The 24,856-nt window shown below is 42.0% G+C and overlaps 1 protein-coding gene across 5 annotated transcripts in view; it reads left to right on the forward strand.

Annotated features, from left to right (window-relative positions):
• Nucleotides 1–3,899: 3,899 nt before the first annotated feature.
• The window catches only part of LOC129834234 (protein kinase C and casein kinase II substrate protein 3-like), a 32,982-nt gene continuing 12,025 nt past the window's right edge, over nucleotides 3,900–24,856 (forward strand). The window contains exons 1-5 of one of the 5 annotated variants that reach the window (XM_055899015.1): nucleotides 3,901–4,034; nucleotides 4,280–4,358; nucleotides 8,723–8,798; nucleotides 23,140–23,232; nucleotides 24,129–24,285. In XM_055899015.1, the coding sequence (XP_055754990.1) occupies nucleotides 23,179–23,232; nucleotides 24,129–24,285 (211 nt within the window). In that variant the 5' untranslated portion in view covers nucleotides 3,901–4,034; nucleotides 4,280–4,358; nucleotides 8,723–8,798; nucleotides 23,140–23,178. Of the gene's footprint in view, nucleotides 4,359–5,999; nucleotides 6,567–8,722; nucleotides 8,799–23,139; nucleotides 23,233–24,128; nucleotides 24,286–24,856 lie in introns of those variants that run through there. The other 4 variants (XM_055899013.1, XM_055899016.1, XM_055899014.1 and 1 more) reach the window with 4 other exon arrangements.

Below are 24,856 nucleotides of genomic sequence, written 5' to 3' on the forward strand. Positions count from 1 at the left end.
CATTTGCCTCTGTTGGCCATCAAGTAGACTATTAATAATGTATATGCCATTGTAGGCTACCATTTGATCAAAAACATATGTTGAAATGTTTATCACTGGAGTCATCAATTTGTGCCACTTGTGTAGCCTACCAGGAGTTGGCAAACCAATTTAATTTTACATCTTTGCTACATCTTGTATAAGCTACTGTAGACTATCTGAAATGACATGTAGGCCTATCAGGGGCTATAGGCTACCTGCCTTTAGCTAAGCAAACTATGGCAAAATTGAATTTAGTCTGTAGCCTATTGAAATGACAAGTCAATCTCACAAAAAGGCCATTTATAACAGTTTGTAGTCTTAACATCTGGCACATAACAGCACAATTGCCATAAAATAGCCTAACATTTGTTTATGTTCATCCAAGTGTTTCTTGCTCAGAGATTTCGAGATCCTCTGTCCAACTTTCATCACTCAAACTCTCCTGTCAGATTTATCTATAGTTATGCACATGCCAAAGGGGATTTATTTACATTTAAAAACCTGGTTCGAGACCTGAATGCTAATTGGCTGAAAGCCGGGGTATATCAGGCCATATACCACAAGTACGGCAAAACTTTACTTTTTACTGTTCTAATTACAGTGGTAACCATTTTGATAGCAATAAGGCACCCCGGGGATTTGTGGTATATGGCCAATATACCACGGCTAACGGCTGTATCCAAGCACTCCGTGTTGCATCTTGCCTAAGAACAGCCCTTAGCCGTGGTATATTGGCCATATACCATAACCCTTGTGCCTTATGATGTAATAAAAGAGTTTGAATATGTGGCAAGAGAAAATATAATTTGCCCTTATTAAACCCATCAATGGATGTCGATTCAACTTGTTTGACTGCTATGATTAAGCAATGTCATAGCTTGCAATGATTATTATTTTAAGGGATGCTCAAATTTAGCTTCTACTGTCCTTACAAGTTACTATGATATTCCTTCTTAATTGGCTCGATAACGTTATGGGAAAAGAGTTTATTGTGTGTGTGTGTGTATATACACTGCTCAAAAAAATAAAGGGAACACTTAAACAACACAATGTAACTCCAAGTCAATCACACTTCTGTGAAATCAAACTGTCCACTTAGGAAGCAACACTGATTGACATTACATTTCACATGCTGTTGTGCAAATGGAATAGACAGAAGGTGGAAATTATAGGCAATTAGCAAGACACCCCCAATAAAGGAGTGGTTCTGCAGGTGGTGACAACAGACCACTTCTCAGTTCCTATGCTTCCTGGCTGATGTTTTGGTCACTTTTGAATGATGGCGGTGCTTTCACTCTAGTGGTAGCATGAGACGGAGTCTACAACCCACACAAGTGGCTCAGGTAGTGCAGTTCATCCAGGATGGCACATCAATGCGAGCTGTGGCAAGAAGGTTTGCTGTGTCTGTCAGCGTAGTGTCCAGAGCATGGAGGCGCTACCAGGAGACGTGGATGAGGCCGTAGGAGGGCAACAACCCAGCAGCAGGACCGCTACCTCCGCCTTTGTGCAAGGAGGATTAGGAGGAGCACTGCCAGAGCCCTGCAAACGTCTTGTTTATTTATTAAGTCATACAAGTGTTACTGTGCGTGAAGTTTAAAATGCATTCTGTCATTACTAAATGTGTAATATGATTTATTTGTTTACACAAAATACATTTGATTAATAAAATATGGAATCAGTCATCTTCCTCAAATGAAGGGGATGATGAAATCTTTGCAAACTGGAGGGAATCTGATTGAATTAGTCCTCAATTTACAGCTCAGCCATTTCATTCAGGCTAAGTGGAGTTAGCCTGGCGTAGGTTAGTTCTGAAGGATTCATTGCCATAGAAATTGACCTGGCTAAAAGGTGAGCCACTTTCATATGACCGGGTGCCCACACGACCCCATACACATGGTCTGCGGTTGTGAGACCTGTTGGATGTACTCCCAAATTCTCTAAAATGACATTTGAGGCCGGTGATGGTAGAGAAATGGACATTAAATTATCTGGCAACAGCTCTGGTGGACATTCCTGCAGTCAGCATGCCAATTGCATTGTGTTGTGTGACAAAACTGCACATTTTAGAGGGGCTTTTATTGTCCCCAGCACAAGGTGTAATGATCATGCTGTTTAATCCACTTGTTGATATGCCACACCTGTCAATTGTGCTCACTAGCAGGGATGTAAACAAATTTGTACACAACATTTAAGAGAAATACAATTTTTCTACATATGGAACATTTCTGGGACCTTATATTTCAGTTCTTGAAACATGGGACCAACACTTTACATGTTGCGTTTATTTTTTTGTTCAGTGTAGTTCAGCATCGTTCACATTGTACAGGAAACTTCCAGCGGCAAAAAAATCATAAAGCAATACATAGAATTTGTATAGCAGTCAAAGTGAAACCGCGTTGGGTTAAATTTGCTATATATAGTGCATTTGGAAAAGTATTCAGACCCCTTCACATTTTCCACATTTTGTTACATTACAGCACAGGTGTCAAACTCATTCCACGGAGGGCCGAGTGTCTGCGGGTTTTCGCTCCTCCCTTGTACTTGATTGATGAATTAACATCACTAATTAGTTAGGAACTCCCCACACCTGGTTGTCTAGGGCTTTATTGAAAGGAAAAACCAAAAACCTGCAGACACTAGGCCCTCCGTGGAATGAGTTTGACACCCCTGCATTACAGCCTTCTTCTAAAATGGATTTTGAAGTGGCCTTTTATTGTCCCCAGTACAAGGTGCACCTGTGTAATAATCATGCAGTTTATTCAGCTTCTACATATATGACACCTGTCAGGTGGATAGATTATCTTGGCAAAGGAGAAATGCTCACTAACAGGGATGTAAACACATTTGTGCTAAATCATTTGAGAGAAATAAGCATTTTGTGCATAATGGAACATTTCTGGGATCTTTTATTTCAGCTCATGAAACATGGGACCAACACTTTACATGTTGCGTTAATATATTTGTTCAGTATTTTTTTTTTAAACGTAGTGGGTGGGGATGTGTTCCAGGGAACATCACAAATCAGTCCAGCTTTCTTCTCATAGAACAACCCGGTTGTGGTTTCCTCTTTTTCTTCATTAGCCTACAGTTGCTCGGGGTCATTGAAGGTCCACTCAACCATGTGTCCCTCCTATAACTTCTCAGATCCAATTTATAGAAGTTATTATTTCTGAGAAGTTATATGAGAGACACATGGTTGATTGTGCCTTTAATGTCCTCCAGTAACTGTGAGCTATAGTAGGTAAACCAGTAAACAGATCTGTCAGATTGAGAGGTGTGGGAGTGGTGTTTCTAGAATAATCTCTGCTCTAACATTATCACTACAGCCAAAGATCTGCATGTAATAGCCTAATGACTCCTCAAAGTCCCTCAGGGTGAATTAAGCATTATGTCAGAAGAGAAGGACATACTACAGCACTCTTCAGCATATTTCCAAAAGATTGAGGTCAAATAATAGTTCTACTGTATGTAGCCTACAGTTTAGGTCAATATCATCCAGTTGTTTTTCCTTACTCATAGATCACATCCAACCTCAAATCATCTCACACTATTTGCTGTGGTCTGTTGAAGATTATTGTATTGAAAAAAGTATTGTCATTCGGCTACACTAGCCTAATTTCAACAGAAACCAGACAAAATACTAATTGTGTGATTTACCCGATGACCTAGAGATGGTGCTGTTCACAAGTAATTGAATAAGGTAGTTGACCAAGCAACAATTGTTTGGCATAAATCAATAAAATATATTGATTCCACAGACACGTATGTTATGTCAAGTAGACTTGTAGCCTATGTGTTGAGTGATAATTCATGAAAAAGGTTTGATTCACATGACCTGACCATAATTAGCACTGTGAGCTAGAGACTCGTCTCTAGCCAGTAAAGGGTTAACGCATGTAATTGGATGAATGGATATTGTAGTTCGCCACCGCGTCTAATTACACAGCGTTGGAGACCTCTCCAGAACATCCGGGATGATTGCATGTACCTACAGGCCCGTCGGATAGCACAAGGTTTGGGGCTTCTGTTGCACTGTTTCTGACTAAAGTACATTTAACGCCGATGATGATATTAGGCCTACCTCGTGAATTTGAAGGGGCAGGAAATCGAATAATTATAACTTCGTTGCAATGGCAGAGTGTTATCTACGATGGCCTTCACTTTCTTCGGGAAAGTTCTTGAGCGAAATTGTTGATGCACTCTCGGTTATGAAGAGAATAATATTGTTTGCATCTCTCGCCTATTTGGTTTGATCAAGGGATTGCTTTGGGAATTTTCGCTCCGGAGTTGGTAAGCTTCTCCAGCGCCGAGTGACGAATGATTTGAAGCTTCAACAGGTAGGTCGCAAACTGGATGGAAACAATAGTAGACATGTTCTATTCTATTATGGTCGCCAAATTGTTACAGTTTTGTTACAATTCGACTTGTGTTTGCGTTTGTTCCGTTGTTGCCTTGAACAGAAGTTACATTGTGTCCATAATGACCTAGAGTTGTCACCCAGGCTAGGCTAAACCAATAGCGTAACTACGACTACATGAATGTAAGATCAAACATACATCGTGAATTGTGTTGATGGGTGACTATCTAATGGTACATTATCACATTGTTTGGATTCACATGTGATATCAACTATTATGCTACTGCTATTCGACAGCAAGCTATGTTGGGAAATATTCAAGATTTGACGGTTTGTGTAAAACTGAAGTGAATTTGAGATTAATAAACGTCGTGTAGGCCAACTGACAGACAAAGCATTTGCTCAATCTTTTTCAATCGATCAACAATATGGCTATTAGTTGTATTGTTGAGCAGAACAACTGCCAATATCCATAGGCTAAGTTACACAGGATAAGTTGAGGAACCTCCTATTGAATATGCATTTCTCTGTTGCAATATGAGAACAACCCCACCCTTTTTAAAAGCAAGTGTAATTTCATAGAAATATAGATTAGTCGTTATAAGCGCGACCCCTGATATGCCTGATCCCAGCATACTTTGACGAAGCAAGAAAATCGGTACAGAATATTTTAGAGTATGGCTAGTCTGATACTTGTGCTAGTTATTGTTCAGCAAAACTGCTTCCTTTATCCAACAGAATTGGATCTTATTCTGGTCTCATGTATTGCTGTGTAGCCTATATGTTTATCCTGGGAACCCCAGCCCTTCTTTGAGGACTGGTTTGGGAAACATTGGCCTGGACTTGGTACACTATGTTAATGTATGACATCACATTGAGACAATGCCCTTGCCTAACTTTAAGGCACAATGCATTAGACCCTGTGTGTCTAATGTAGCCTGTTGTGGTCTCACACTTGCTGCCAAGCTTTCTCATTGCTTAAATAACCCTTCCTGCTGTTCTATCTTGAGCCGGGAGAGCTGTCATTGAGAATATCCTGCACTATAAGAACTGTGGTTTAGAAATGAGAGATTCAGGCCATCTGCAAGTAGCCAAAATAAGGCTGAATCAGCCTTTCCTTTGGCTTGTTTTGTGTAGGACAGTACTAACTGTACTTTAATTTAACTGGGCAAGCCAGTTAAGAACAAATTCTTATTTACAAATGCCTACCTCTGCCAAACCCTGGTGACGCTGGGCCAATTGTGCACCACCCTATTGGACTCCCAATCACGGCTGGCTGTGATACAGCCTGGAATCAAACCAGGTTCTGTAGTTACGCCTCTAGCACTGAGATGCAATGCATTACACGGAACCCAAACCGGCGCGGCGCGTGCCATCATGCACAAATGTATTTTTGAGTTATTTTACCTGAATTGCACAAGGTCCTCTACTCGCCAGTTAATCCACACATAAAACGGTCAACCGAATCGTTTCTAGTCATCTCTCCTCCTTCCAGGATTTTTCCTCTCTTGACTTTATATTGCTATTGGCAACTTTCATAAATTAGTTGCATTACCGCCACTGACCTCGTTCGTCTTTCAGTCACCCACGTGGGTATAACGAATGAGATTGCACGTGGGTACCTGCTCCTATAAACCAATGGGGAGATGGGAGAGGCAGGACTTGCAGTGTGATCTGTGTCAGAAATAGAGCTGACTTCTAATTTAGCTCTTGACAACGCAGACGGTCGTTGGCGCAGTAATTGAATAATATAGATTTCTGAATTTATTTTGAAGCGCACACGACTAGAGTATTGTAATCGGACTGTTAGACCGCTGCGCCACTCGGGAGCCGCAGTCCAATGATAATTGACATTGCTTTTAACTCCTTCCTACATTAGATTATTCCCACTTACAATCCTTGAAACTGAAGTACAGAGATATTCAAAGCCAGGCGTTGAGGGCCTCAGTACTGCTGGTCTTCTTTTTTTCCTTGTAGGCAACCCGTTTTGATTATTGACACCTCAGATTTTAGCACATGACTGTATGCTTTTTTTATTCCTTTGTTCTAAGTTGTTATTGGACATTGGTTGTGGAACAAACACGTCTTTGTTTCACATTACCAACACTGGGATTTGAGGCTCACTTGGCCCACTAGGGTAGGGTACATGGAGCTGTGCTGTGGCCAAACAGTGGATCCTTTTACTGGGGTAAGTGCTCCATGGAAGATTTGCAGCAGTGCAAACCATTGGGCTTGAATTGAGGTGGCATTTTAGTTATATTCTTGCGTGTGCAACTGACCAGCCACTAAATATTATTTAATCTTTCAAACAATCTAATAAGAGTATGAGATTCAACTCAGGAACTGTATACACAACATTAATTTGTAAACATTCCTGTATCACTTGGTGACAGTGGAGAACACCTTGCATCACTGTCCTATCCAGAGTTTCCCAAAAATCTGTCCTGGGGCCTCCCCCCTAGGTGCATATTTAGTTTTTTGCCTTAGCACAACACAGCCGATTACAAATAATCAAAGCTTGATAATGAGTTGGTTATTTGAATCGGCTGTATAGTGCTAGGGAAAAACCCAAAACATTTGGGGAAACTGTGCTATCTAGATCCTTTAGCCTGCCTGCTTATGTAATTAAACCATGTCACTCATTGAAATAATCCATGACTTCAGTTGTCAGTGACTGACATGCCTGATCACTATGGAGGGCCCTCTGGATCTGTTCATTCTAAGGGATGGGCTTGTATTAGCATCCTTGAGTGCAAAACAGTTTGAGTGGTTGGATCCCTGTTTGCGTGCCCCAAACATGTCTATCAACTCAAAGTAACTTGCAATAAATATATGGGTATCTGGAAAGCTTTAATTTAAGTAGAGGAAATGCAGTTTGTTGACAGGGAGGATGTCTCGGTTCTGTTAAGTGGCCGTATGCTACAGCAAGTGAGAGAAGCGTGATTAATGTTAGCCTGATATAGCGAAGCAATGTCTAATATGCCTTGGGGGGATGTCACCTGCTTTCAGTTTCTTTGGTCGTGTCTACACTTGACACTTACATGCGTCTTCTGCTATCAGAATTCAAAGATCGCGTTGAAAAGACGGGTCTAGATGCACAATTTGCTTTGTGGTCTCATTGTGTTCAGATCTGGCTCACCACTTCAGGAGCTGGTCTGGGATGCATTGTTTGCGAATTTCTCCTCAGTCTGGACAGAATCAGGCTACCGAAAGCGCATACAGTGGGCGACGTCATCAGCACTCCTCCCACAAGACTCCAGAAAACTAACGTTTTGGGACCGAGAAGAACCTTTCGTTACGTATTTTGAGGAAATACATTCCTAGAGTATGAGGAACGTGTTTGCTGGCCTTATGCTGTTCGGCTAGCTAATATTTAGAAAAACATATTTTTTTTGGGGGGGGGGGCTAGAGTTATGCTAACCCGTTTGCAATCCCTTTTAGCGTTGCTTGCTGGCTACAGAGGTTAGGGAAAGGGGGATACGTAGTCAGTTGTCCAATTGAATGTATTCAACTGAAATGTGTCTTCTGCATATAACCCAACCCCTCTGAATCAGAGAGGTTAGCTGGCTAGGTAGCTACAGTAGTAACTACTGCCATCAGTTATTTAAAAAATGTGTTCCAACCCCTAGTTGAAATTGAGAATGTTAAGTGTTCACGTGTATTTGTTTGATTTACAACTGCAAAGGACAATATTTTTAAATTAAATGTAAGATTATTCACTTAAGTAAAAAAGGCCTGGACTAAATGATTCAATAAATATGGTTGAAAGCAAGTGATTCTCATTCGTATAATTCCTCACCTCTGGTAAGTTGCAGGTGCAACAAGGTAAAAATAGCCATTCGACCAGTTAAAAAAATAAATAATAATGTTTTAAAGGGAACTGAACTTCTGCTCCATTTTAAAGTGCAAGGGTGCCAATATATTTGACTTCATCTGTAAGTAACCATGTCTAACCCCCCCCCCCCCCCCCCCCCCCCCAGCCCAGGGTTGGTAACTTAACATTGGGGCTGAAGTTCCAGCATTTCTATGGTGTTAAAATGGATTCCTTCTCTTTATTTGATTCTTAGCAGGTTATTTTAGTTGTGATCATGACCTTCCATAGTTTGAGGGTCTCTTCCAAGACCACCACACTGCGTAGGTTTCCAGCACACCCATGACTGGTTATCCAATACTTCTGTGTGTGGCATTTCACTCTCTAATTCAGAATCTGCCACCTTTTGGAGCCAGGATGTATTATAACCATCTGACTGCCAGCCTCAGTCACACTGACCGTGAGTGGTTCTCCTCCACTTCTCATGCTGTGCTCCTCTATTCTCCCTGTCACACACTTCCTCTTTCTTCCAGTACTACAGAGAAAGCCGAGTTCCTCGACAGGGACCTCATCTTTGACCTCATCCCATCTCATTTAAGTTAATCTTGGGTAAGTCCTCTTCGGGATCCACTCCTATGCAATTTGTGGATAATGCATTTTTATGTTACATTTTTTGTTGTTGCTCTGACTGGATATTTTTTGATTGGGTAGTTTGTCTGACCTTTGGGGATATTGCTATGAGGTTTCTGTCATCTCCCTCAGTCTTCCTCTACCATACTAGAGGTCGACCGATTTTTATGATTTTTCAACGCCGATACCGATAATTGGAGGACAAAAAAAGCCAATACCGATTAATCGGCCCAATTTTTCTTAATTTTTCTTTTATTTCTATTAACGACAATTACAACAATACTGAATGAACAATGAACCCTTTTATTTTAACGTAATATAATACATACATAAAATCTATTTAGTCTGAAATAAATAATGAAACATGTTCAATTTGGTTTAAATAGTGCACAAACGCAGTGTTGAAGAAAGTAAAAGTGCAATATCTGCCATGTAAAAAGCTAACGTTTAAGTTCCTTGCTCAGAACATGAGAACATATGAAAGCTGGTGGTTCCTTTTAACATGAGTCTTCAATATTCCCAGGTAAGAAGTTTTAGCTTGTAGTTATTATAGGTATTATAGGACTATTTTTCTCTACCATTTGTATTTCATATACCTTTGACTATTGGATGTTCTTTATAGGCACTTTATTATTGCCAGCCTAATCTCGGGAGTTGATAGGCTTGAAGTCATAAACGGCGATGTGCTTCAAGCATTACGAAGAGCTGCTGGCAAACGCAGTAAAGTGCTGTTTGAATGAATGCTTACGTCCCTGCTGCTGACTGAGCGGTGGTAGGCAGACTGCTCTATCAAATCATAGACTTAATTATAATAACACACAGAAATACGAGCCGTAGGTCATTAATATCGTCAAATCCGGAAACTATCATTTTGAAAACAAAGTTTATTCTTTCAGTGTAATACGGAACCGTTCCGTATTTTACCTAACGTGTGGCATCCCTAAGTCTAAATATTGCTGTTATATTGCTCAACCTTCAATGTTATGTCATAATTATGTAAAATTCTGGCAAATTAATTACGGTCTTTGTTAGGAAGAAATGGCCTTCACACAGTTCGCAATGAGCCAGGCAGCCCAAACTGCTGCATATACCCTGACTCTGCTTGCACAGAACGCAAGAGAAGTGACACAATTTCCCTAGTAAATATTGCCTGCTAACATGAATTTCTTTCAACTAAATATGCAGTTATATACTAAATATGCAATATATACTTGTGTATGCAATATATAAATATGCAATATATAAATATGCAATATATACTTGTGTATTTATTTGAAGAAAGGCATTGATGTTTATGGTTAGGTACATTGGTGCAACGATTGTGCTACTTTCGCAAGTGTGCTTTGTTAAATCGTCACCCGTTTTGGGAAGTAGGCTGTGAATCGTTGATAAATTAATAGGCACCGCATTGATTATATGCAACGCAGGACAAGCTAGTAATATCATCAACCATGTGTAGTTAACTAGTGATTGTGAGGATTTTTTTTTTTTTTTTAAGTTTAATGCTAGCTAGCAATCCTCGTGGATTGCAATGTAATTGGGCATAATCGCCATCCAAAAATGCTGATTACCGATTGTTATGAGAACTTGAAATCGGCCCTAATTAATCATCCATGCCGATTTAATCGGTCGACCTCTATACCATAATTCACATAAGAATGCCTGGCCTCTAATCCGATAATTAGAATGTGTGAAGTCTTTCTCCGCAAAAAAAGATGTTACTCAGTCACTATCGATAGCAATCAATGATTAATATTATCTGGTGAGTTCTTACCCTGCCATACATTTTAATGCTTCAGTACTATGCACCACTAGTGTTTCCTTTGCTGTGTAGCAACGCAACTGTTTGCTTTGGTTTGTGAAATTCTGTGGGAGTATCACCTTGTGTTCAGTGCACGACTGCTCTATATTTAGGAGTTGTACAGTGCATTCGGAAAGTATTCAGACCCCTTTTCCACATGTTACGTTACAGCTGTCGTGTCTTTGGCATCATTAAAGTGAAGACTGTTTATCAAATCAATATCAATTCTCTGTAATAATAATTACGTGATTACACTAATCATGGAAATGTAATTAACTAGGAAGTTGGGGCACCAAGGAAAATCTTCAGATTACAAAGTTATAATTTTCCTAATAACTCAGATATTTAAAATCTGATCAATTAGTTGTCTAATTCATGAATTATTCTTTACCTCACGTTAGTCTCATTCCAAACATCGTAAATTTTTGGTTATCTGCACGAACCGAGCCTTTATTATGAATCATCCATACACCAATTGTCTTAATCATTTATTTACTAACTAAATAATCACAGAAATGCATAAACAAACAACACAGTAGATATGGATACAAGGAAATGACAGTGGAGGTTCCCTAGTGGTCTAAGCCGATATGACGACTTGGTGGACAAAGGGAAGTGGGTGTGGACTGAAAAGGGCGGGAAAGACAAAAGGAGTCACTTCACAGTTGATAATTATATTAATTGAAATGCCAATCCTTTGCACATGAATGCTCACTCATTTGGGAATAATTACAATCAATATATATTTACGAACAGAGTGTCGTGATCTCTGTTGAAAGCATCAGTCTTTCTATTGGAGAGTCAGTTCATCATCGTCTCTCTCTCTCTGCTTCCCTAAAGATCAACGTCTTTCGTGGTCAGAATGGATACTTCAGTGTACCATTCAGATATGTTCTCATATAATAGATGTTTCGGAGGTTATCGGCATTCGCAATCCCAGGTTTACATAATGTCTAGCTGCAGACTAGTAATTAGTATCTAAAATGTGCTCTTATTCTGTAGGGCTCGATAGTCTCAGTTAAACAATTTCCAGCCGTGTAGCCAATGCTCCACATGGTATGGTTAGGAATTCAATAACCTTTCGCAATCACAGCTCACGCTTTGGGTTTGCTTAGTCTTGGTACTCAAACCTGTGCCACCTCAGCTTACACAGAGGTATGTGTGGTCTGAAGAGGATTTCCTCAGGAGGGGTTTTTATTCGTAGCAATACAATTCTTTCACATTAAAGGTTTAACATTACATCATTTCACAAGAATTGGATGCAACCCCTGTAATTGATAACTGTCTCTCTGAATATCTACATTTATGTGTTTCCTGTCCTCTCTGAGGTCACCAACTGAAACGCACTCGTCATACCCGTCCCTTAAGTGTCCACGGACCATTTTGTATCAAATTCCCATTTGGGGATTTAGGAGTTCGCCATGTGAAATCCTTTGTTTTCTGTGTGTCTCTTTTTGCATTGCGAGGGGAGAGAGTCTCCTCCAGGAATGTACAACCTGAGATAACAGAACCTGGGTGTAGGAGAGGTGGATGCCACGATCTATACCCAGAAAGGGCCATATCATGACACAGCCTTGTTCTAAAATGTATTAAATAACAAATTTTCCTCATCACTCTACACACAATACCCCATAATGACAAAGAGCAATTCTTTTTGTTGACATTTTTGTATATTTATTTAAAATAAAAAATTACCTTATTTGCATAAGTATTCAGACACTTTGTATTGAGACTTGAAATTGAGCTCAGGTGCATCCGGTTTCCATTGATCATCATAGGTGGACTCCAATCAAGTTGTATAAACATCAGAGGTAAATTCAATTGATTGGACATGATTTGGAAAGGCACACACCTGTCTATATAAAGTCACACAGTTGACAGTGCCTGTCATAGCAAAAGCCAAGCCATGAGGTCGAAGGTGTTGTCCGTAGAGCTCTGAGACAGGATTGTGTTGAGGCATTTGAGGCCCCCAAGAACACAGTGGCCTCCATCATTCTTAAATGGAAGAAGTTTGGAACCACCAAGACTCTTCCTAGAGCTGGCTGCCTGGCCAAACTGAGCAATTGGGGAGAAGGGCCTTGGTCAGGGAGGTGACCAAGAACCCGATGGTGACTCTGACAGTGCTCGTCTGTTGAATTGGGAGAACCTTCCAGAAGGACAACCATCTCTGCAACACTCCACAAATCAGGCTCTTATGGTAGACTCACAAGATGGAACCCACTCCTCAGTCAAAGGCACATGACAGCCCGCTTTGTTTGCCAAATGGCACCTAAATATTCTGACCATGAGAAACAAGATTCTCTGTTCTAATGAGACCAAGATTGAACGCTTTGGCCTGAATGCCAAGCGTCACGTCTGGAGGAGACCTGGCACCATCCCTACTGTGAAGCATGGTGGTGGCAGCATGATGCTGTTGGGATGTTTTTCAGCAGCAGGGACTGGGAGACTAGTCAGGATTGAGGCAAAGATGAATGGAGCAAAGTACAGAGATCCTTGATGAAAACCGTCTCCAGAGCGTTCAGGACCTCAGACTGGGGCGACGGTTCATCTTCCAATGGGACACTGACCCTAAGCACACAGCCAAGACAACCCAGAAGTGGCTTTGGGACAAGTCTCAATGCCCTTGAGTGGCCCACCCAGAGCCCGGATTTGAACCCGATCGAACATCTCTGGAGAGACCTGAAAATTGCTGTGCAGCAATGCTCACCATCACTGCCAAAGGTACGTTTATAAAGTATTGAGTAAAGGGCCTGAATTCTTATGTAAATGTGATATTTTTTTATAAACTTAAAAATATTATTTATTTGCTTAGTCATTATGGGGTATTGTGTGTAGATTGAGGGGGGAAAAATGTATTAAATACATTTTAGAATAAGGCTATAACGTAACAATGTGGAAAAGTCAAGATGTCTGGATACTTTCTGACTGCACTGTGTTGCAGAAATCCAACAAGGAAAGTATTTGCAGAACATTCTATGCTTGCTCAGACTTTGAACTGGGTTTTCAGTGAAAATAATAGCTACACATGCTGCTCGTATACATTTAATCAGATTGACTACAAGTTTCCAGTGTGGTTTATGAGTTCTTGGCTTCTTGTTAATCTGACCCAGTTTTGGAAGAGCACATGAGCCTGTGTTCATTCTCTTACTCGGTCAGCATGGGTAACATTCTGAAGAGCCATTTTCAGTACTCTGCATGTACATTAGAACTTAATCTCTCCAGGTAGTGTTTCTATCTCTAGATTTTGTCATTTTTGGGGGGATTAATCTAGCTGGTATGTTTGTCTAAGCAATGTAAGTTAACCAGTTCCACATTGTACATGTTCTCAAAGCCACATCTAAGGGGGAGGGATGAAAGCACCCATAATGGGTTCTGAATGTGCTGCCATTTGGTATCCAGTTTACCTCTATGCTGTTCAGTCCACAGCCTACTTGCCCACAAATACTTGTTTCCAGCTCTGACTTGAGGCGACTTGTGCCCTTTTCCATGAAGGGTTCAGCAGTGTTCGACCCAAAACCCTCTGTTAAACAGAACCTGCTGTCTTCTGTCAGCCATGCCCCGCTGAGGATTTAATCTCAGAGATTTAAACAGACAAATTCCAGGTCTGCTAAGTGATCTGGATGAACTGAGCATACTGCCTAAACAAAGTTGGTGACCGGTGGAACGTAAACATCCTCTGACACAGGGATGATGTCCAAATGAAGGCCTGTAGCACATTTTTATTTAACTAGGCAAGTCGATTTTAAGAACATTCTTATTTACAATGACTGCCTACCCCGGGCCAAACCTGGATGATGCTGGGCAAACTGTGCGCCGCCTTATGGGACTCTATCACGGCCGGATGTGATACAGCCTGGATTCGAACCACGGGCTTTAGTGACGCCACTGAGATGCAGTGCCTTAGACCACTGCACCACTCGGGAGCACATGGTCTGTTGCCTACAGGGCCTATGTGGAAGTTTGTTGCTCACTTATGTTCTTTCAAGTGTCAGGGGTCTTCCTTAATGCTTGTCATATACATTGTTTTCTACAGCATTTAGGAAATATCTTTATGGTCCTCTATAGAAAGGTTGCTTTCAAGATTTTTGTTACACAATATAAATTGAAAAGGAAGTCCGGCAAGGAATTTCATTTTATTCATTCCACCTCTATTTTTGAGTATTGTTTTTCGACATTACTTTTTTAATTGTAATTTATAGGGTTCTAGAAATGCTAAAGATTGAGCATGTAATCTCTGAGTAGAGGCTACATGCAAAAAGACCCAGATACCTGAGTGTGTGTTTCTGCAGCCTGTCATGTTTACAGACTTAATTTTTTGTAGTATGAATTGTGTGTACTATATAGGTGGCTGCTCTGCTTTCTGCTCTTATTCTTGTGATTTCAATATACACCCCTGATAACGGACACTAATATCCCTAGATTCCATAAATGTATGGAATCTGTAGAAAAACATTTCATATTAGTATCTATTGAATCTGAGCCTTTGGCCCCTCCAGGGACTGAATTTGTATCAGTATGTTGAATCCAATGTGACCTAGATTACTCAAGCTGCTGAAATGTCTTACTTACGCCGTCAGCTGGTTATTGAATGGAGATTAGTGGTGGTTGACTCACTTGACCCCGCCTTACGAGCTACTTGTTTTCCATCATCGTTCAGGGGTTATATTACTTGACCCCGGGTTCTCAATCACTGTTGTCGTGCTGCTTCCCCACACCACCCAACTTTTCCACTCTGAGACGGGTCCGAGATATTGACTTTTCAATTAGCAGGCCTTGCTGAAGTGAGCCTCTCATTTTCCTGTTTTGGCGTATTTGTGGGAAATGCCTCTCCTGCTAGTATACATTCCACAGCACCACCCTCCTCTCCTTGCCAGCAGGAAGTTCAAGGATATTGAATGTCTAAAGTGCAATACTCACCAAGGGTATTCTAAGGAAATTGCGATTTTAACATTAGCTAGGTTTCCATCCAATTGGGACATTTCCATGTGAATTATTCTAGAATCCACATAAAGAAAATGTGTTTTTTCCAGCCAGTGGTATGTTTACACCAAATGGACTTGTTGTGGATTAAAATCAGTGCGTGATGAAGTGCACACAATGTACCGTTAAGCTTATGTTTTCATGTACAGAAAAGAAAATCTGAAGTTCACTGTTTTCCCATTGCATTTTCAACTCTACTGATTTTTTTTTTTTTTTTTTTAAGTTTTTGCCACAAACTGTTGTGTTAAATAGCAAATGTGTCTACTCTGGTCTTGGCATCTGCATTCTAGCCAGCAGCTTGCAGATACAGTGCAGGTTGGCTAGTCTACAGATTTGATATTTATGGATAAGAACAAATTTAATTGTCAAACGACAGTCAAGCATTGGTTGTCACCAGAATAAGAGCCTCAATATTTATTGGAAGGCAGCATCACGCTCATCACCGTGCACTTTCACTGCCGTGTATTTATTACGGTTCTCCGTTAGTTCCTGCCAAGGCAGCAGCTACTCTTGCTGGTGTCCAGCAACATTAAGGTAGTTGTAAAATGTTTAAATGTTACAATACATTCACAACACATTAAGTGTGTCCCCTCAGGCTCCTACTCTACTACAACATATCTACAACACAAAATCCATGTTTGTGTGTATAGTGCGTGTGTTAATGTGTCTGTTGGTGAAGCAACAGTCCCCGCTGTTCCATAAGGTGTATTTTTATCTGCCTTTTTTAAATCTAATTTGACTGCTTTCTTGGTGTGGATTAGAGTTCCATGTAGTCATGGCTCTATGTAGTGCTGTGTGCCTCCCATAGTCTGTTCTGGACTTGAGGACTGTGAAGAGACCTCTGGTGGCATGTCTTGTGGGGTATGCATGGATGGTTGAGCTGTGCGCCAGTAGTTCAAACAGATAGCTCGGTGCATTCAACATGTCAATACCTCACAAATACAAGCGGTGATGAAGTCAGTCTTTCCTCCTCTTCGAGTCAGGAGAGATTGTCATGCATATTATTGTTAGCTCTCTGTGTACATCCAAGGGCCAGCTGTGCTGCCCTGTTCTGAGCCAATTGCAATGTTCCTTAGTCCCTCTTTGTGGCAGCTGACCACATGACTGAACAGTAGTCAAGGTGCCACAACTAGGGCCTGTAGGACCTGCCCTGATGGCAGAGCAGCGCTTTATTATGGTGAGGTTAATTTATTTAATCTATCTTAATAAACTGCATGTTTTCCTGAGTCGTAGTGGGAGAACCAAACACCATAATCAACGCTTGACTCTAAATTTTTATTTATTTATTTTTATTTCACCTTTATTTAACCAGGTAGGCAAGTTGAGAACAAGTTCTCATTTACAATTGCGTTCTGGCCAAGATAAAGCAAAGCAGTTCGACACATGCAACAACAGAGTTACACATTGAGTAAAACAAACATACAGTCAATAAAAATAAGTCTATATACAATGTGAGGTGAGAAGGGAGGTGAAGGCAAAAAAAAAGGCCATGGTGGCGAAGTAAGTAAAACACTGGAATGGTTGATTTGCAGTGGAATGTGCAAAGTAGAGAAATAATGGAGTGCAAAGGAGCTAAAAAAATACAGTAGGGGAAGAGGTAGTTGTTTGGGCTAAATTATAGATGGGCTATGTACAGGTGCAGTAATCTGTGAGCTACTCTGACAGCTGGTGCTTAAAGCTAGTGAGGGAGATAAGTGTTTCCAGCTTCAGAGATTTTTGCAGTTCGTTCCAGTCAATGGCAGCAGAGAGCTGGAAGGAGAGGCGGCCAAAGGAAGAATTGGTTTTGGGGGTGACCAGAGAGATATACCTGCAGGAGCGCGTGCTACAGGTGGGTGCTGCTATGGTCACCAGCTGAGCTGAGCTGAGATAAGGGGGGACTTTACCTAGCAGGTACTTGTAGATGACCTGGAGCCAGTGGGTTTGGTGACGAGTATGAAGCGAGGGCCAGCCAACGAGAGCATACAGGTCGCAGTGGTGGGTAGTATATGGGGATTTGGTGACACAATGGATGGCACTGTGATAGACTGCATCCAATTTATTGAGTAGGGTATTGGAGGCTATTTTGTAAATGACATCTCCAAAGTCGAGGATTGGTAGGATGGTCAGTTTTACAAGGGTATGTTTGGCAGCATGAGTGAAGGATGCTTTGTTGCGGAATAGGAAGCCAATTCTAGATATATTTTTGGAGTGGAGATGTTTGATGTGAGTCTGGAAGGAGAGTTTACTGTCTAACCTGACACCTAGGTATTTGTAGTTGTCCACATATTCTAAGTCAGAGCCGTCCAGAGTAGTGATGTTGGGCAGGTGCAGGCAGCGATCGGTTGAAGAGCATGCATTTAGTTTTACTTGTATTTAAGAGCAGTTGGAGGCCACGGAAGGAGAGCTGTGTGGCATTGAAGCTCGTCTGGAGGTTAGTTAACAGTGTCCAAAGAAGTGTTAGAAGTATACAGAATGGTTTCGTCTGCATAGAGGTGGATCAGAGACTCAGCAGCAGCAAGAGCGACATCATTGATGTATAAAGAGAAGAGAGTCGGTCCAATAATTGAACCCTGTGGCACCCCCATAGACTGCCAGAGGCCCGGACAACAGACCCTCCGATTTGACACACTGAACTCTATCAGAGAAGTAGTTGGTGAACCAGGCGAGGCAATCATTTGAGAAACCAAGGCTGTCGAGTCTGCCAATGAGGATGTGGTGATTGACAGAGTCGAAGGCCTTGGCCAGGTCAATGAATACGGCTGCACAGTATTGTTTCCTATCGATGGCGGTTACGATATCGTTTAGGACCTTGAGCGTGGCTGAGGTGCATCCATGACCAGCTCTGAAACCAGATTGCATAGCGGAGAAGGTATGGTGGGATTTGAAGTGGTCGTTAATCTGTTTGTTGACTTGGCTTTCGAAGACCTTAGAAAGGCAGGGTAGGATAGATATAGGTCTGTAGCAGTTTGGGTCAAGAGTGTCACCCACATTGAAGAGGGGGATGACCGCAGCTGCTTTCTAATCTTTGGGAATCTCAGACGACACAAAAGAGGGGTTGAACAGGCTAGTAATAGGGGTGGAAACAATTTCAGCAGATACTTTTAGAAAGAAAGGGTCCAGATTATCTAGCCCGGCTGATTTGTAGGGGTCCAGATTTTGCAACTCTTTCAGAACATCAGCTGACTGGATTTGGGAGAAGGAGAAATGGGGAATGCTTGGGCAAGTAGCTGTGGGGGGTGCAGTGCTGTTGACCGGGGTAGGGGTAGCCAGGTGGAAAGCATGGCCAGCCGTAGAAAAATGCTAATTGAAATTCTCAATTATAGGTAACACTATCACCACCGATAAATCCACTGTCTTCAGTGCAGTGGGCAGCTGGGAGGAAATGTTCTTATTCTCCATGGACTTTACAGTGTCCCAGAAGTTTTTTGAGTTTGTGTTGCAGGAAGCAAATTTCTGCTTGAAAAAGCTAGCCTTGGTTTTTATAACTGCCTGTGTATATTGGTTTCTAGCTTCCCTGAAAAGTTGCATATCACGGGGGCTGTTCGATGCTAATGCAGAACGCCATAGGATGTTTTTGTGTTGGTTACGGGCAGTCATGTATGGAGAGAACCAAGGGCTATATCTGTTCCTGGTTCTACATTTCTTGAATGGGGCATGCTTATTTAAGATGCTGAGGAAGGCATTAAAAAAAAAAAAAAAAACAGGCATCCTCTACTGACGGGATGAGATCAATATCCTTCCAGGATACCCCGGCCAGGTCGATTAGAAAGGCCTGCTCGCTGAAGTGTTTCAGGGAGCGTTTGACAGTGAGTGGAGGTCGTTTGACTGCTGACCCATTACGGATGCAGGCAGTGATCGCTGAGATCTTGGTTGAAAACAGCAGAGGTATATTTGGAGGGCAAGTTGGTTAGGATGATATCTATCAGGGTGCCCGTGTTTATGGCTTTGGGGTGGTACCTTGTAGGTTCATTGATCATTTGTGTGAGATTGAGGGCATCAAGCTTAGATTGTAGGATGGCTGGGGTGTTAAGCATGTTCCAGTTTAGGTCGCCTAGCAGCACGAGCTCTGAAGATAGATGGGGGCGCAATCAGTTCACATATGGTGTCCAGAGGGTGGTCTACAGCAGGCGGCAACGGTGAGAGACTTGGTTTTTAGAGAGGTGGATTTTTAAAAGAAGTTCAAATTGTTTGGGTACAGACCTGGATAGTAAGGACAGAACTCTGCAGGCTATCTCTGCAGTAGATTGCAGTAAATTTACTGCAATATGATGGCTATTATATCAATATTTGCACATAAAGGTGTTTCCACTCCAATTTCTGGCATAATTAATAATATAATATAATGTTTTTTTCCTTTTCCTAATTTTGTCATTTAACTGCAAGATGTAAATATTGTGCTTTTTATTGTTCCTGGATGCTGTTGCCATAGTGATAACCAAAAGATACCTGTTATTCACCCTTTTATAAAATTACACCAAAACTTCCGTTTTCCTTCAGCTGTCGTGATTTTCTTCTACGTACGATATGACTTCAATAAAACTGGATGGAATTATGGTTGTCTATCAGATGTGTAGGTCCATTACCTATATAATTCTCAGAATAATGGTGTAGCTAGCCCATGTACAGTACATGACCTGCTCGTAGAACATCTCATTCCAAAATCATGGGCATTTAATATGGAGTTCGTCCCCCCCCCCTTTTCTGCTACAACAGCCTCCACTCTGCTGGGAAGGCTTTCCGCTAGTGTTGGAACATTGCTGCGGGAACTTGCTTCCATTCAGCCACGAGCTTTAGTGAGGTTGGGCGACCTAGGCCTGGCTCGCAGTCGGCGTTCCAATTCCTCCCAAAGGTGTTCGATGGGATTGAGGTCAGGGCTTTGTGTGCAGGCCAGTCGAGTTCTTCCAAACCAATCTCGACAAACCATTTCTGAATGGACCTCGGACCTCGCATTTCTGAATGAACCAGCCGTACTGCTTCTTAACACAGCGCGCCTCCAACCCGGAAGCCAGCCGCACCAATGTGTCGGAGGAAACACCGTGTACCTGGCCCCCTTGGTTGGCGCGCACTGCGCCCGGCCCGCCACAGGAGTCGCTGGAGCGCAATGAGACAAGGATATCCCTACCGGCCAAACCCTCCCTACCCCGGACGACGCTATGCCAATTGTGCGTCGCCCCACGGACCTCCCGGTCGCGGCCGGCTGCGACAGAGCCTGGGTGCGAACCCAGAGACTCTGGTGGCACAGTTAGCACTGCGATGCAGTGCCCTAGACCACTGCGCCACCCGGGAGGCCCGGACCTCGCTTTGTTAATGTGGACATTGTCATGCAGAAACAGGAGTGGGCACAGAATCATCTAGAATGCCCTTGTATACTGTATCGGGCCGAGACCGACTCATGAAAAATTGCCCCAGACCAATATTCTTCCACCAAACTTCAGTTGGCACTATTCATGTAGCTTTCTCCTGGCATCCGCCTAACCCAGATCCGTCCGGCAGACTGCCAGATGGTGAAGCGTGAATCATTACTCCAGAGAACACGTTTCATGAAGCTTCCGACGAACAGTTATTGTGCTGATGTTGTTTCCAGAGGCAGGTTGGAAATGAGTGTTGCAACTGAGGACAGACAGTGGTCCCCTTCTGTGAGCTTGTGTGGCTTACCACTTCATGGCTGAGCCTTTATTGCTCCTAGACGTTTCCACTTCACCATAACAGCACTTAGTTGACCGGGGCAGCTCTAGCAGAGCAGAAATTTGACCAACTGACTTGTTGGAAAGGTGGCATCCTATGACAGTGCCACGTTGAAAGTCACTGAGCACTTCAATACGGGCCAATGTTTGTCTATGGAGATTGCATGGCTGTGTGCTCAATTTTATACACCTGTCAGCAACGGGTGTGGCTGAAGTAGCCAAAGCCACTAATTTGAAGCGGTATCAACGTGTGTGTATACACTGAACAAAAATATAAATGCAACAATTTAAAATGTTTTACTGAGTTGCAGTTCATATTAGGGAAACAGTCAATTGAAATCAATTTAATTAGGCCCTAATCTATGGATTTCACATGACTGGGAATACAGATATGCATCTGGTCACAGGTGCCTTTCAAAAAAGGTAGGGGCATGGATCAGAAAATCAGTTAGTATGTGGTGGGACCACCATTTTGCCCCATGCAGTGCGACTTTAAGTGTTGGTCCCATGTTTCATGAGCTGAAAGAAAAGATCCCAGAAATGTTCCATAAGCACAAGAAGCTTAATTCTCTCAAAAGTTGTGCAGAAATTTTACATCCCTGTTAGTGAGCATTTTCTCCTTTCCCAGATAATCCATTCACCTGACCAGGTGTGGCAAATCAAGAAGCTGATTTTAAACCGCATTGCACAGGTGCACCTTGTGCTGGGAACAATAAGGCCACTCTAAAATGTGCAGTTGTCACACAACACCACATTGTTTAGTGTTGCGTTTATATTTTTGTTCAGCGTTTGTACTGTACGAAGTCCACAGGTTTGTGGCCAAATCCTTTTGCAAAGTTACTTTTTTTTAAATTCATTTTTCCTTTCAATTGTGAGTTTTCAGACTTGATAGGGAGGCGGCTGGGGTTTAGCAGTGCAAAGTCACACCGTATAGCTTTGGTAATGAATGTCCCCAGAATCCCCAGTCTTCCTTCCAAGTTGTTGTCTGTTAAAGGAAGCAGTTTGACCTTGGCACCACTAGCTAATACAATCAGGAACGGGACCAGGGGAAGTGGATGTATAGGGAAGTGTGAACTCTGTACACGGTTCACTTTTTTTGAGTTGGGAATTTTAAAAATGGATCTAGATTTTGTTTTGACAATTGTTTTAATTTAAATTCAATATTAAATAATTTGGTCAATTGACCATGCAACAAGTGTTATTTTCAGGCATATGCGAGCTCAAGGAATGTGGATGTGTTAGAGTTTTCGCTCTTGAAAAACAATTTTTTGGTTGGCATTAGATAAGACCTGCTATTAATATGGCTGACTAAGTGTGGTGGTGGGTTAAACTCAATGACAGGGCGTTATTTATCTATCTCATGCAACCCCAGCCTGGCTAAAACTAGTCTGCCTCGGCTCAATCCTCTGACAGAGACAGATACTCAGAGGTGAGACCTGCTCTGCTCCTTTCTCTCCCCTCACCCTACGGGATTACTGGATTACACCTTTAGGGTAGACTCATTAGCTCTGTGAGGAGAAGCTATGGGGCCTTTTCTACAGACTAAGGATGTGGCGTAATGCCAGTGGATCGCTTCATCAGAAAATACATGAAAGTTAGCAGGGTCAGGGTGAAAGAAGGGGGAAAATAAAGATACTGTCAGTTTAAAAATATATATATTCTGCCCAGCCACTAACCCTATGGACGCTTGCCAAGTAGGGCAGTAATTTACTTTTCCCTTGTGATGACAGTAGTTGCTGCTGTTGCTTTTGGCAATTTTTCCTGCATTTATCTCTTGAATTTGACTCCCAGAAGTTTGAGTGGGTTGTACATAACTATATCCAGCTCCATAGTCCATCGACAGTCTTACATGTTGTTCTCGCCTCGGTTGTCACAGATAGCCGCCATCATTCTGTGCTGTAAAGGCGACCCCGAGATGTCTTCCAATGGAGACCTGCGAGACGTCGGGAGCTGCGAAAGCTTCTGGGAGGTAAGCTCGACAACTGCACCCTACACCCTCAGGGCTGCCAACCCTGTGGAGCTGACCAATCTAGTGTGGAAGTGGGACTACCACGGGACTGCCCCCTCAGGCAGCCTTCCATCGTTCGCATGGGCAACACACATAATGAGTCCCTGCTGATTTATACATTTCCATGTACCTAGCTACAAGAGGTTCCTCCCCTCATTAGCTCCTCTTTTGCCCCGCCCCATCAAGTTATTACTTGCTCTGAGGGAAACTAGCAGCACTAGTCACCTGCTCTATGCATTAATGGGTCCAGTGGTTGATTATGTAATATGTCTCTCAATTCAAGGGGCTTTATTGGCACGGGAAACATATGTTAACATTGCCAAAGCAAGTGAGGTAGATAATAAACAATAAAAATGAACAGTCAACATTTAACATACAGAAGTTTCAAAAGAATAAAGACATTACAAATGTCGTGTGTGTGTGTGTGTGTGTGTTGTAACGATGTACAAATCTCTCTCCCTGGCCTGTGGCATTTCCATTTAACCAGCAAACTAATCCGTCTGATTTTTTTTTTTTGTGTGCTATGTTGACAGGTACAAACTTGTTAAAATTTCAGCTCATTTTGAATGGCTTCATAGATATGTACTACGTATCCTCTGCAGCAGTCAACAAAATAAGCTGAGGCATTGACAGCTGTTTTAGTCTGACATTTACTGCAACCTAAGGCCACTCTGGGTGACTGTCCAGATGTTCATGTGCTCTCTGTATTCTGAGGTCAACTGTGGGTTGTCAAATTTTCCCAGTCTTCTCTCTAACTGGTAAATTTGACTAAACCACTAGTCAACGGCCATATTTCCACAAATTTCTCCCTATTTAGCAGATCTTTCTTACACAAGTATATGTCCGTCTTTACTTAGCCGGGGCACTACAAGAGGACAGTGAAGCGTATCGACGATGGACACAAGCTGTGCAACGAGCTCGTCAGCTGCTTCACGGAGCGGGCCAAGATTGAGAAGGGATATTCCCAGCAGCTGAGTGACTGGGCCAAGAAGTGGAGGGGCGTGGTGGAGAAAGGTGAGTTGGCCTGGTAGGGGGGGGACTTTTTAGTAAAAAAAAAAATGGTAATGCTTTGCAGGACAAAGTCCAATTCACATATCAACCGAACGTCCCTGGTCAACCCTACAGCCTGTGTTCTGGCAGACTCACTAAACACACATGCTTCGTTTGTAAATTATGTCTAAATGTTTGAGTGAGCCCCTGGCTTTCTGTAAATAAATAAAAACAAGATGGTTGTGCCATCTGGTTTGCTTAATATAAGGAATTTTATATTTTTACTTTTGATACTTGAGTAAAAGTCTAAAAGTATTTTTTTTTAAATATACTTAAGAACAATTTTATTGGGTGACTTTTACTCGAGTTACCTTAATAGAAAATATATTAACTTTTTTTGGTTACTACGTGATTTGTGTTATTTAATAGTTTTGATGTGTTCACTATTATTCTACAATGTAAAAAATAAAGAAAAAAACCTTGAATGAGTAGGTGTTCTAAAGCTTTTGACCGGTAGTGTAGGTCATTTTACTGGTTGGATAATGACTTGACTCTCATTGAATGACTTGGAGCCATGTGTTATTGGAGTGAAACG

The sequence above is a fragment of the Salvelinus fontinalis genome, chromosome 35 (genome assembly GCF_029448725.1).
Source record: "Salvelinus fontinalis isolate EN_2023a chromosome 35, ASM2944872v1, whole genome shotgun sequence".
Classification (NCBI taxonomy): Eukaryota; Metazoa; Chordata; class Actinopteri; order Salmoniformes; family Salmonidae; genus Salvelinus; species Salvelinus fontinalis.